We start from the raw sequence: 14311 nt of genomic DNA on the forward strand, positions 1-14311 counted from the left end.
ATTTTCAAAAAAACCGTTGTGTTTTTGAATTTTTTCATGGAATTTCGTATTTTTTCTCGGGATTTTGTATTTTTTTCGGGATTTTGCATTTTTTTTTCAGGATTATGTATTTTTTCGGGATTTCGTAATTTGTTTTGGGATTTCGTATTTTTTGGGGATTTTGTATTTTTAACTGTAATTTGTATTTTTAACTGTAATTTGTATCGCCTTCCTGGATTTGTGAATTTGAAAATTTTGGATTTTTTGTGGATTTTCACAAAATTTTGGATTTTTTTGTGGATTCTCACAAAATTTGGGAATTTTGGATTTCTAAAAAAATTCGAACACACTCCCGGATTTAACATGTTATTTTGGATTTCTAAAAAAGTTTCGGTATTTTTTGATTTTTTTCTGGATTTTCGGTGGATTTTTGGATTTTTTGCATAATTTTATATATTTTGAATCTTTTGAAAGATCTTCGGATTTTTCAAAAAATGCAAAATCCTTTTTGTATTTTCACTGGAATTTTGGATTTGTTTTTGGATTTTTCCCCGAACGTACGGGATTTTTTGGCAATGACGGACCCCTCGCGATATGGTTTCACAAGGCTTAGTGGACTACTTGCTTTAGTCTCTAGTATTACGAAGTATACGGAACATATCTTATAAACTTATGGTATTATTAGTCGTCGGGTTTAGGCCATTTTAAGTTGGAGAGGGTTTCTGTTATACTGGATACTCCACGGTCACGAATCATGTTTCTGACGAAGTGGGCCGTCATGTTTCTGACGAAGTGGGCCGTATTGTTTTGGACCACTTCTTATCTGTGGATCAAATCTTGCCTGATGCGGGATGGCAGAGCGATATTCGAGAATTATTAGATAAAAACCATAAAATTTGTCATGAGGGACGTTTAATATGAAATTGCTTTTTTACTCCAGCCTTTCAATTCAGGTGGATTTTTTGGAGAACTTATTAAACAGGGCTGCCACAGTACCTGGAAATCCTGGAAAAGTCAGGGAATTTGAAAAAGGGTGTAAAAAGTCAGGGAATTTCAAAATTTTCGTAAAAGTCAGGGCATACTGACTTGAAAATGTGTTGTCACGGCCAACTAGGCGCCCCAGCTCAATGATAACGTTCAATAGGCCTACATTAACTGTTTCTGATAGTTCTTTTTAACTACTAAATAGTACTTCCAATTAAAAACTGTGATAAGATTAGCACAAGAAGTTATATCAGTATCTCAGAGAGAAGGTATAAGATGCCTTTGTATTCGCGCGCCATAGTCCCAGTCCCCCTTTCAAAATACAAGGGGGGACGTAAAAGGAGGCGCCGGGCTATTTCGCCTCTCCTCAGTCGGAAAATATGACTGTAATTTTCGTCACTCGCGTCGTCACGCTGACGTGAGTTTTCAAGAACCAATGAGATGCTGGTTGTAATTTAGAGACGGGGATTGACTCCGGACCTACGTTTGGACTGGAGATAAAGCTGGAAATCTGTGAATTTATACCTTCTCTCTGAGACACTAGATATAACTTCTTGATTAGCATAATTGTAAGTTCAAAGCTGATGAAAAATATGGAATTTTTAAAATTTACTGAATTTTTAATTTTACTGAAAATTAAGAATGCAGCCTTTAAAAATTCCATATTAGTGTAAGTTTGAAAATTGGTCAGGGAAATCCTGGAAAGGTCAGGGAATTTTGAAATAAAAAATCTGTGGCAACCCTGTTAAAGCAGTTTTTTTCCTCTTGCTAGTGAGCGCGAGAATATGAAATTAATTTTGAATAGAGCGATCACGCAGCAAATTTTCCATTTTCCCCGCTTTAAGGGCACCACCGAATTCTGGCGGGAGCTTTATGCCCACACTCGCAAACGATAGTTACTGCACACGGAAGCTTCTGCTGGTAACGTAGCAGCCAGAAGATTGAAGATGACCTTCCTACAGAACAGTAACCAACTGCGCAATAATTCTTTAGGTCTCATCGGAAGTATATAATTCTTCTCTTCGAGAGAAGTGTACCACATAGTGTAACGTCATTCTTCCAAATATTTGGAGCAAGGTTACTAAACCGAATCACATACGCGATAAATATTTCCCACATCATTATATTCTATTAGCGCTTTTAACTATATGGCAAGACGGTTGCATGCGCTTGTGGATTTTTGTCCCACATCAAGACAATCAAGGTTTTTGGGTTGATTGCTGGGGACTTAATACCAAACAGTTATAGAATTCACCCCGGCACGGACGTGCGATGCCCATCTGAAGTTTGATGAGCGGCAGAGCAAACAAAAAGGTGCATGAGCATGGGAAGAATGACGTTACATAACTAAAGTATTAAGAGGATACGGAGCGTCATCCTTCTTCTATTATCCCCATCTGGTCTCATGAATTCCTGCCTTTGGCAAAGTAAAATTGGGAGCGTAGATTAGCCAGCATGCAACGGGCGTCAATGGAGACGCCTCTGTTAATTGCTTTAAGCGTAATATTTATGACCTACAAGTTCGATCAAAGTTTACATTATTTTTATTGAACGAAGTTACTTTCATTTCTTTCAATATAAAATATACAAAGTGGTACTATTTTTATTAGTAATATTATCATCATCATCATCATCATTGTCGTGATCTGAACATTTCAATTCACATTATTTGTTACAAAGTCAAATTTTTCAATTCTTTTTCTTATTAGCCGAGAACTTCCAAAAAGTAATTTAAATATCAATGATCCGATTTCAAATTCTACGTCTAATTCTTCCAATATTTTTATCTTTCACTTTATCCCATGACAAAATGAATTAACTTATTTACAAAATCTTTTTAATTAATTTTGGTTAATTTCGTAAAGTTTAGAGGAAAAAAAAACCACATTTTGGTGTTAAATCAATTCGAGTAGAGCTAAACGAAAGCTTCAAATCGAGAGATACTTTAGTCATTGAAGTCGGCATGCACTCCCCCATTTTTCACAAACATGACGTAATATTGGCTAAATAGGTGAATTATGTTATGGATAATTTCACTCCCATTGTTATCTCGCCACCTTATGTCATAAGGGAACATTTTTGTTTAAAGGAAAAGTATAGGTTTTTGTTTAAAGGAAAAGTATAGGTTTATGTTTAAAGGAAAAGTATAGGTTTTTGTTTGAAGGAAAAGTATAAGTTTTTGTTTAAAGGAAAAGTATACGTTTTTGTTTAAAAGAAAGGTATAACTTTTTGTTTAAAGGAAAAGTATAGGTTTTTGTTTAAAGGAAAAGTATAGGTATTTGTTTAAAGGAAAAGTATAGCTTTTTGTTTAAAGGAAAAGTATAGGTTTTTGTTTGAAGGAAAAGTATATTTTTTTATTTAAAGGAAAAGTATAGGTTTTTGTTTAAAGGAAAAGTATAGGTTTTTGTTTAAAGTAAAAGTAAAGGTTTTTGTTTAAAGGAAAAGTATAGGTTTTCCTATCTATGGGCCGGTTTTGATGTCATTGTGAAATCATAGAGACAACAGATTGACGTCATAATGGTGAAAGCGTCGGTATCTTGCTTTAGTACCCGCCTACATAGTGAAGTACGGTCCTTACACAGTAAAAAAGATATAAGAATTCCACTTTACACCTCTATGATTTTTCGTGACGTCATTTACCTCATTTTTAAGCTTTCAATTAGCTCTATTACAAATTGGTTTCAACCAAAAACTTAAATCCACAAAGGTTAATTTAATTAACTTAATTTCGAACCTTAGGAGCTACGCTAAAACTCAATTAAATTTAAATGGTGGTGGTAGTAGTTGAACTAAATTTTTTTGGCATTAAAAATTATGATTATGTCGTTTATAGTTACACATGAGAAAATTGGTTTAATTTCCTACTTAAAAATTGATTGGCTTAATTTCTACTAAGTTTTAAAGCTATATCTATTAATTATTTTTTTTAGATCACAAAAATTGAGATTAACGTAAGGTTTTTTTTTTCTTTTCATTGAAATATTCTATCACTACAATATCATCTACACGAATTTTATTTTTCGTTGTAGACTAATTTAGTTTCAGTCTACTTTTAATTGTTAATTGTTAATAAAATTTTAATTACCATTTTTATTTTTTTAATTATCGGATGTTAATTTAATTAAGTTAGGCTATCATAATTTACGCTAAATATTAATTGAATTTACATTTAGTTTTATAGGCTATTAATTTTAGCAAACATGGGGACCATAAAGAATGCTAAATCTAATGAAAAACTCTAAGCTCGTCTTTTTTTTTATTTTTAGTTACATTCTAAAGGGACTGTTAAGCCTTGTCTCTTGGCCATGCAGTTCCTTTGTATTAAATATACAGTACAGAATAGAGTAAGGATGAAACTAATATAAGAAATATTCGATTTCAAGTTAAACTAAACTTGAATCAACTGTTACGATACTCTGAACATTATTCTTAAAAGAAGTTTGCGCTACACTTTAAAGGGACTGTGAAGAAAGCATTGGCGGGTTGGTAAAAATTATTTGAAATATATCAGACACCACGTGACCGAGGAGAGGCGTACGTGGTTCAAAGAAACTTTGTTTGTTAACGTTTTATTTCTAAAACTAGCACTTCGACCATGACGGACGCTACAATCTCGCGAAAAAACAAGGACTAGGTGTTCATAGTCAGACTCCATATGAAGTCTTTTGTTCTTGGCGTCACGTGATGCCTGTGACGTACGTATTTCAAATAATTTTTAAAATCAACCGCCCCCCAATGCCTTCTTGATAGTCTCTTTGAATGTATAAAGAATTCATAACATACGTGTTTTAAATAGTGCTTATGCATTGCTTAACATAGTCAAGAAAAAATACCACTGCGTGAAAGAAAAATGTTAAAAAAGAATGTGAAATGGCCAGAATTGTTCCAAATTTAGAATATTTTTTCGTGAAGTTTATTATTATCATAATATTAGTTACTAATCTTGTCTTGATAATAGAAATTAATCTGCCTCTGTTAATCGTTAATTCCCTAAGTCTAGACTGTTCGGTAATTTGAAATTACTTTATTTGTGGGTCTATTAATTAGAGAACTAATTAAATTAACTCATTTAAGTACTAAAAAACTTCGTGTCCATGCTCTGCAAATATGAAAAGAAATCTCTATCCATTTCAATTCTTTTAACTATTTAATTTTGTCTCGTGATTGTCATTGGAGATTTAAAACAAAGCGTTGGTCACATGGTTCCCCTATGAGTTGACTTTCCAAACGAACTCCATTTTTGGCTTGGCGAAGGTAGGAGGCATTTGTGGGCGTGCACTTATAAATTCCGCCCACTAGCCTTCTATCGCCAAGCCATAACTGCAGTTCGTAAGGAAAGTTCGCTTGTAGGGGAACCACGTGACCCGGGCTTTGCTTTAAAGGTAACATAAGTACTGATAAAGCAAGTAGTCCACTAAGTCTTGTAAAACCGTATCGTTAACGTAACGTCACGTATCCAAATACGAACAGAACGCCATCTGATAACGTTTCTTAAACGATGCTTTCGGACTTAGGTAATGGGCGCCCTCTTTCGGATGATTTAACGGACTTAAAACGGTAATGATACGGTTTCGCAAGGCTAAAGCAAGTATTCCACTAAGCCTTGCGAAACTGTATAGTTAACGTAACGTCCTGTATCCCAATACGTACAGAACGCCATCTGAAAGCGTTTCTTAAACGATGCTTTCGGACTTAGGTAATGGGCGCCCTCTTTCGGATGATTTGCGAACTTAAAACGATAACGATACGGTTTCGCAAGGCTAAGTGGACTACTTGCTTAAGTCTTGTGAAACCATATCGTTAACGTAACATCACATATCCAAATACGAACAGAACGCCATCTGATAACGTTTCTTAAACTATGCTTTCGGACTTAGGTAATGGGCGCCCTCTTTCGGATGATTTACGGACTTAAAACGGTAATGCTACGGTTTCCCAAGGCTTAAGACGTTTTGTCCCAATTTTGGAAAAAGCAAGAGTTAATATACTGTATCGCAATTATTTAGTACTAAAATGAGTTAGAATTGTTAAGACCTGAAAAATTAAAATTAGTCATAATACCTAGATTATCTTTCACGGGGTTGTACATTAATACGCAATTCTATGGTTGAATGTTATACATAAGTTGATATTATTAATTCAGAGCCATTAACAAATTGAAATATTGAACCCTACAGAATGTTTTAAAAACTTTAATATGAAAAACAAAGTACTGACAAAAAAAAATTTGTTTAGTTGACTGCATGATAACAACAGAGAATTGGAATTATAGTTTCGACAGGAACGTAACGTACGCAAAAACATTTTCAAAATATATATTTTCATTTAACCTTTAAAATTCTTTTATATCCTTTAAAGAGTAAATATTACAGCTAAAGTTTTACACAATAATTAATGCTAAAAAAGTATGACAATTTAAAGAATTTGTACACTGATGAAACAAAAACAAAATTTGGTGAAAAAACATCGGAACAAATATGTGTAATAAAAATAGGAAACTCTTTTTCCTAGAAAAACAACAAAATAAGGAAGGAAATGAAGGCTATACTTTATACATATAGTTATACATCGAAGAAGAATGTATTTACGCTGAGTTAAAACCCTCAGTCACGCGGCGATATCAATTTAACGGTGGGTTTGGGGGAAAAAAAGAACTTATAATCACAGATTACGCTACTCAAAACTAAAACACTTTTTTTTCTTCATTCAGAGTTTGATTTTAATTTGAGCGGTTTTTATTTTTTGAGTTTAGACCAGTTTTTGTGCTGTTTTTTTTTTCGTTTCTTTAAACACACTTCCCGAGATTTTGCTTTGCTTTTTTTTTTTTTTTTTTTTTAAACTTTTCTTTTGGTTTTTTTTCCCTTTCAGCCAACGTTATTTCAATGTTTTAGTAATTTTTTTTGGGCTTGTCCTTTTTTGTTAAATGTTTAAATCGGTGGTTTTTCTTTTCCACTTCAACGTTCCCGACCAATGACACCGACTTTCACGCAATAATAATTTTAATTTATAAAGCATTTGGACGGCTTTTTTCATGTTTTAACGATGATTTTTTTTAATATTAAAAAATGAATGAAAGGTAATGAAAATAAAGCCCACAAAAAAAAGAACTTTTATCTTGTTTGTCGTTAAACACAATCAGAGGCCTTCGTCGATTGTTGGTAGCCAAAAAGCCTGGAAATTAGTTTTAATTTATTTGAAATTTATTTTTAAAATGATACCAGTCCCTTACCGAAAAAAACCTCTAAAAAACGTCTTCAGCTCAACCTAAGACGTGTTTTAGAGGTGGTATTTTCGGTAAGGGTGTCTTATCTTAAAATTGAAAAAGGAATAGAATAGAACTAAAAATAAAATAAACAAGCTGGCCCTAAATGTATACGTCGGTTAAGGGGCAGATTGAAAATGAAGCGAGCGCCATCTAGTGAACAGAAATACAAACTCAAAGGCGACATTCTTTCATTGGCCGAAAACATTCGTCATTTCGTCTGCTTTTTTACTCTAGTTTACTCTTAAGCCAAAGTTTAGTTTACAGTAACGGGTTATTACTGGAGTAGGCACTAGGGTAACTGTTTGCTACCCGAGTGTTGTATAGGGACTTGGCAATTTGGGCTTAACTCCGCCCCCAGTGCCATAATGGTATGTTTTTTATTACAGAATGAAAGCTATATAAGCCCCTCCTCCTGGTATGTTTTTTAGCACTAGTGGAAGGTAGCCTGACATTGCATGACGTAGCACTGCCAAGTCCCTATTGTCCATTTTTAGTTCCATTCCTATTCTAAAACGCTTCTTTTAACAATTTGAGCCTGTTTCTTTTAATTTGTCAAATAGAACCTAGACAACCGCTAACGATAGTTCTCCGCCATGATATTTGAGAAAATCTGACACTAAAATTCTGCCTCTGCACATTTCTAAGCGAACCAATAAGATCACCCCTTATTCGTGAAGGCCCGGTTTAGAAACTCGTATGGCCGTTGTAAATTTTGAATGAATTTATTTTTAGTTTTATCTCTATTTCGCCTGTTGGTCCTAAAGTTTGGCCCGCAGTGCATAGCGAATGATGAAAATTACACGAGACTTATCTTTCTACATCGACCCTCTTTCTCTTATGAACTGCTTCATCAATACTAGATGCGTTGTCAGCGTGTCATGCACAGTAGGGTCTACTGGATTTCTAGTTTTCTAGTACCATTCAAGGATGATGGGGGGAGTATGCGAAATATTACGAGGGAAATATTCGCGCTAACTGTGGAACGGTTAAGGTAGGGTGGGACGCAAAAAAATGGGGGAGGAATACTCAGAGTACAACTTCAATAAGTCCTTGAAAGGGGAAAAACCAGACGGTGCGCGTTTTAGACTCCAGTTAAAATAACCCTTTGCTGCAGGCGGCGCGCGATTGTTAGTGAGCTCATCCCTCTTACAACATCTAATATCCCTGCTTCAACCCTTATCTTCTCATACACGCCTACCACTACGATATTTCTTAGGTGATATTGTATACCGTCATAATTGGTATCTAGGGTTAAAAAACGCTTGCTTTGCTGGTCCTATATAATTCAATGTCCATGTTGCTACGCTATCATGTCGATTTGATTTGGGCGTTAGCCCTGCCTACGACGCGTTGTGGGTAGTTCTAAGAGACAACTTTAAGACAAGAGGAAGGCACATACTGAGTGTTAAAGCAAAGCGCGGGTCCTGCGGATCCCCTACAAGGTGACTTTCTGTACGAGCTCCAGTTTTGGTTTGGCAAAGACGGAACTTATAAGTGCACTTATAAACCCCGCCCATTAGCCTTTGCCGAGCTAAACCCGGAGTTCAAGAGGAAAGTCAACTTGTAGGCGATCCACTGGACCCGCGCTTGACCCCCGAATGACGTAATCTTTAACTAAACCCAACCCAAATCTCCAGAAATTAGATAGGCTATTTGTCTTGTCAAGAAGTCATACCCATCTTTGGAAGGGATAATTGGACCAGTTTCTCAAGTGATGTCTGGGGTAAAAGTGGGATGGGCCGAATACCATTTTAAAAACGTCAGTAGAGCTATCTAATTTGTGACGTCACAGCCTGGGTAAAACGTCACAGGCTTAGCTTTGGCAGTGGGCGGCCATATTTGGTACCACTTTGGTTGTATGGACAAAAAGCATGGGTGACATCACACTAAAGCTTCTGAGATAGCTCTGTTATTATAGCTTCAAGAAACGTTTATATGTTGTACATCTTATTTTATTTCCTGCAACAGTAACTGTACTAGGTACTGCAGACAGTTTTGCTCAGTCAGAAGAGTAGTGTATGTTGCCCTTTTTTTTAGTGAACGGTTGTGACTGATCTCTGAATAGGGATTATAACGTCGCTTGAAGAACTAAGTAAAATGTTTAAGCTAATTACTGTAAAACTTAACAGAAGAGTGAGAGAAACGGACATTTTAGCGGCCAATAATTTGCTTGGAAAAGGAACTTTTAAAATAAAATGTAGCATTGAGATAGTGTTAACTTTCATGTTATGAAACTTCTGCCATAAATTTATTAAAATTACTTTGTAAATAGCCTTTAGATAATGAATTTTAGCGAATCTTAAAATAATTACAGTTTGTAAAACCAAAAAAAATTTTTATTTAACTTGGTATCATTGGAGGAAGGCATTTTTTATGGAATCGTATTGCTGTCACCTTGTGTCATATGCAATCCCTGTTGCCATGGCAACAACAGAAGGTGCAATATTATTGGAAGCAACTGTAGGAATTTCTATGACCCAATCAGATGACTGGAACATAATGTCGAAACCTCATAAGTTTATAAGCTATGTTCCCTAAGTGTGACGCTTCCTATACATCGTAATGCTAGAGACTTACAGCTCTCGACATGGAGGATTGAAGTCCTACACTCGGTGGTTAATTTTGCGGTCAATCTTCCTATTTACCCTGTACTAAGCCTTTAACAGCGCCCCAGTCACCAGGCGTCGCTTTACCCAGAATCTATGACCTACCTCACTTCACGAATCACGACAAGCTCTTATCAGTAACCAGTGACAAACTTATGGAACATATCTTACGAACTTATGGTATCATCTATAGATTCCATTCCCCACGTAGCACGAGATTAGGCCCATACCCTCTATTATCCCACACATCACAGCATAGGCTGTATGGTTTTTTACCCGATCCAAGAGAAGGTATGAGTTCCTGGCATTGCATATACACTGCTGTATAAATTTGTGTTATCACAACGCGTCTTGAGCTTCTAGAAAGGGTTCGTACGAATTTTTTACATTGAAAATCCCTGACTTTTCCAGGTTAACCATCCCTAACCAAATTTTGGCAATATCCCTGACCATTTTAAGGTCTTTACCAGAGTCCACTTCATCACACCTGTCTCCTATTTAGCATTGCTCAAACCATGGTTTGATATACCAAACGAAATCCCTGACATATCCCTGACTTTTTAGGAAAATGTTTTAAATCCCTGACTTATCCCCCTAATTTTCATATCCCTGACTTATTCAGGTTTTCCAGGTTCCGTACGAACCCTGCTAGAGTACCCGCCCACATCGATAAGTTTCATTCTAACACATTGTAGATAGAGAGAAAGGTATTCCCATCTCTATTCTAATTTTTTTTTTTTCGTTTTAATATATTTCTTCTCGATAACTACGAATTTGAAGACTTCTTACCATATTTGTGCATGCCGAAACAAGCATCATATATTTTGGATTGAACTGAACACACTGAACCGGGCCTGTATGGTCGCAGTGTAAAACTGCAGTTTTTACCCCCGTTTCTGCACTCCATACATGAACTCTGCCATCTGTTGAGCCTATTTTTTTTTTATATAAAATACGTAATTTAACTTCGGCATTTAAAAGCGATAAAATTAAGAGTAAAATAAGTACCGCAAAAAACAAATTGTGAGTCTGGACTAAAAGAGGATTCCAACGGAATGCCTTTATTGTTTATGTGGCCCTTGAAAGAGAAATTTGGAAAATTAGATTTTGAGTGGCAAATGAACAATAGTTGTCAATATTGCACGCCGCGATTTTCGGATTATAAATAATTTCATATTGCTAGACCAAATATTACTTTTTTAGCGTAAGTTTATACAATGTTCCAAAACTATGACACTAGCTATACTTCGAAATGCTAGAGACAGAGCTTTTTCAAGAACGACGACCAAGAATTGACTACACTAGGTTTTGCCATCCATATTCCTATTTATTCTGCATTACTAAGTCTTTGACAACGCTTCACCAGGCGTCGCTTTATCAGAATCTATGACGTTTCACCTTCGTCACTTCATGACAAGCTCTCAGTAACCAGTGACAAACTTATGGAACATATTTTATGAACTTATGCTTTTAGTTATATTTGCTGAAGACAATAAGGAGAAATTGCTATGCATTTGTTTATCTAGAACAAGTCGTCCCGCTCTTTAAAAAACTAGTTTAAGCCATAAATTGTTTAATTTATCCAATCAGATACTTCAAGAAGTATGGAATAAACCAATAGACAAATTCGTTTATTACAAACAGAGAAACCAACACACGGGGGCGAGGCCGTCATTGGGGTCTCCTCCCTCTCGCCAAAAAGCAACGCCAGAGGCAATGCGAGTTGGTTAGCCTCCCTCCGCGGGTAGTGAACTCGGGTGGCTCCGTCTGGCGTTGCTTCTTGGCCAGAGGGAGAATACCCCAATGGCGGCCTCGCCCCTGTGTGTTGGTTTCTCTGTTTGTAATAAACGAATTAGTCTATTCCGAAATTACATGCAAGGAAGTAACTTCGCTCACACCAAGAGGCGTTGCTAGACTGAGGCAGAACAAGTTGTCTAGCCTACCACGTGTAACAAACTCATTCTGCCTCTTGGCACGCATCTTGATGCTAATTAAAACACACATTTGCCTCAGTATGGATAAAGAACGCGCGTGAGGAAATTTGTTTTCACGCTATAGAATAGGCAACTCCCTATCTAGAGCGACAGCTTATTCTGTATATACTCTGTTACAACATCGGTTGTCAGCACGCGCAAAGCTAGGTCTCTATGTAACGTAGCTTTGTACGTACTGACAAGAGACGAAGAACTTCAGGATTTAAAATATCCTTTAGTTTTTTGTCTCTTGTCAGCACGCACAAAGCTTGGTTACATAGAGACCTAGCTTTACGCGTGCTGACAACCGATGTTGTAACAGAGTATATACAGAATAAGCTGTCGTTCGAGATAGGGAGTTGCCGATCCTGTAGAGTGAAAACAAATTTCCTCATGCGCATTCTTTATCCATGGCGGAACTCTTGTGAAAAGTATTAAACTCATTGCACACCCCTAACACCAATTTTAAGGGTCCCACTCCGTTAAAAAAAAAATCAAAACGCATTTATTACCATGAATGTCTGAAGTGGTGTGCCTTGAAAGGCATCTATAAGATGGATTATTTGTCCGTTAGTGGAAATTAGGATTGTTTTGCCATCGGGACTAAATTTTAATCCCGTCCAATCGCAGTCCTTGTCTTGAGGTAATTTGAATGTATTGAAAGGACCCTTGTCGAAAGATCTTAAATCGTATAGCTTCACAGATTCTGAATTGACCCCCACGGCAAATATCAATCCTTCTGGATCAAAATTTGACACGGGTCTTCCCGTTAAATGCATCACTCCCTACAATAATTAATATTTAATGAAAAAATATCCCGAATTTATAATTAACACACTGATTTACCACCTGGCAATTTGGGGACCGAAGGTCCCAAAGTCTGATAGATTTGTCTAGAGAGCCCGATAAAAATGTATCGTCAACTGGAGACATACATAAGGTGACAACCCTAAAGATAACATTATATTACAACCGTAATCATTCAGAGCTATAGAGCTATCTCGGAAGCCTCAGTGTGACGTCACCCATGCTATTTACCCATAGAACCAAAGCGGTACCAAACATGGCCGCCCACTGCCAAAGCTAAGCCCGTGACGTTTTACCTAGGCACTGACGTCATAAATGAGATAGCTCTATAGAGTGCTGTCAGAAGCGCCAGTGTGACGTCACCCATGTTGTTTTCCCATAAAGAAAAAACGGTAACTGTCATGGCCGCCCATTGCTAAAGGCAGACTCGTGACGTTTAACCTTGGATCTGACGTCACAACTGACAGCACTCTATTCCGTAGTATTGGTAATTACTTTTTCGTATGGCCAGGAAAGTATCGAATGTATTTATTATCGTGTAGAGATAAATAACGTATTGTGTCATCAACTTTGGTTGAACTGTGGATGGCTGTGTTGGGAGCGTGAGTATATCTTATAAGATCCACTCCGTATTTTTTACTATGAACTGTCCGTTTTTGACTGCAATTATAAGTTAATTTTCACTTAAAATTACCGTAACTCAATTCAAATTAATCGCAAAAAAAATTGGCCATAGCACATCATGACATGACATGACACGCGAGTTAAGCCTAATTGGTAGCCTGTAAATGTTATAGGTTTTAATTTATGGTTTATTCAATTATTAATTGCAGTTTGTCTTTTGGTAAAATGAGCTATCGAGATTGATATTTAATTTTGTCGCCATTTTAAGACCTTCCTAGTCCCTGGCGTAATGATGGGCAGTCTTAATTGCTAAGCCTAACTTGTAAGAACATGTTTGGTGTATTTCCGCGTGTGGAGAGGTGAGAGTTCGTATTTGGCTTAGCTAAAGGGGAAACTTTTAGGAGGCTGTTGGTTTTAAAGACGCCGGTTTGACGGTGTTATGTGAAATTTTATTTCAGGTCCAATTTTTATTTCGGCGGCGTTGGCTGTCACTTACGTGCCCTTTTCGCAGTCGTATAAAACAATGGAATCATCGTCGCTACTGGATATCAAAATGTCGCCGCTGTACGAAAAGTCAAGGCTGTTGATTCGGTCCGTGTTTTCTCGAAAAACTTTGGCGACTTTGAAGCTCTGAATCACGTGATCAACCAGCTTCATTTTGAATTTTTTCCTGACTCTTATAAATAAGATTAATTAGTCATTAGATTCCGATAATTAAATCGCGCAAAATAATAGGTAATTCGGCATTTGGGTCGCCTTAGTCAAATCGAAGCACGCTTCGCGATCTCTGATACACTCCTACCCTCTACCTTCCTACTTAAAATGGCGGGAAACGTGAATAATTCCCATTCGCTACTTTTTATACGCGTGCGCCGTATTGAAATTACGTCATTTCTTTAACGGTTGAGCCAATCGTATGTCTGAATTCATCAATGTATTTACTGTAGAATACATTACTCTGAAAGATACGTGGATTTTACCATGAATTGAAAACAGGCTGGCCGTAGAAACTTATTCTTCAATTCATATTGGCACATTCTTAAATTACTATATAAATTCTACTATATTAAGAA

The 14311-nt window shown here is 36.5% G+C and overlaps 1 protein-coding gene across 2 annotated transcripts; it reads right to left on the reverse strand.

Annotated features, from left to right (window-relative positions):
• Positions 1-2484: 2484 nt before the first annotated feature.
• Wdr82 (WD repeat domain 82) lies at positions 2485-14078 on the reverse strand. 2 transcript variants are annotated; one of them, XM_089855101.1, is made up of 7 exons: positions 13735-14078; positions 13110-13274; positions 12654-12756; positions 12320-12592; positions 10843-10912; positions 10624-10766; positions 2485-7134 (listed from the first exon to the last, which is right to left on the reverse strand). In XM_089855101.1, exons 1-7 carry the CDS (start codon positions 13893-13895, stop codon positions 7099-7101), a joined length of 951 nt encoding a protein of 316 aa, XP_089711227.1. In that variant the 5' UTR covers positions 13896-14078; the 3' UTR covers positions 2485-7098. The 2 variants fall into 2 exon arrangements, with proteins under 2 accessions (XP_089711227.1, XP_089711228.1); XM_089855102.1 differs by having other exon boundaries at positions 12657-12756; positions 13735-14075.
• Between the last annotated feature and the right edge of the window lie 233 nt (positions 14079-14311).

Source organism: Phalangium opilio, unplaced genomic scaffold, assembly GCF_054372755.1.
Source record: "Phalangium opilio isolate 3A_F unplaced genomic scaffold, DU_Popi_V2 ptg000209l_1, whole genome shotgun sequence".
In the NCBI taxonomy this organism is placed as follows: Eukaryota; Metazoa; Arthropoda; class Arachnida; order Opiliones; family Phalangiidae; genus Phalangium; species Phalangium opilio.

Excerpts from the sequence above, each read along its gene's own strand:
- Wdr82 (XM_089855101.1), bottom strand. The coding sequence starts at position 13,895 with ATGAAGCTGGTTGATCACGTGATTCAGAGCTTCAAAGTCGCCAAAGTT. Across the intron at positions 12,757-13,109 it reads TTTCCTGGCCATACGAAAAA|GGTTGTCACCTTATGTATGT; the intron begins GTAATTACCAAT and ends TGTTATCTTTAG. Across the intron at positions 7,135-10,623 it reads TTTCGGCATGCACAAATATG|GCTTTTTGGCTACCAACAAT; the intron begins GTAAGAAGTCTT and ends ACTAATTTCCAG.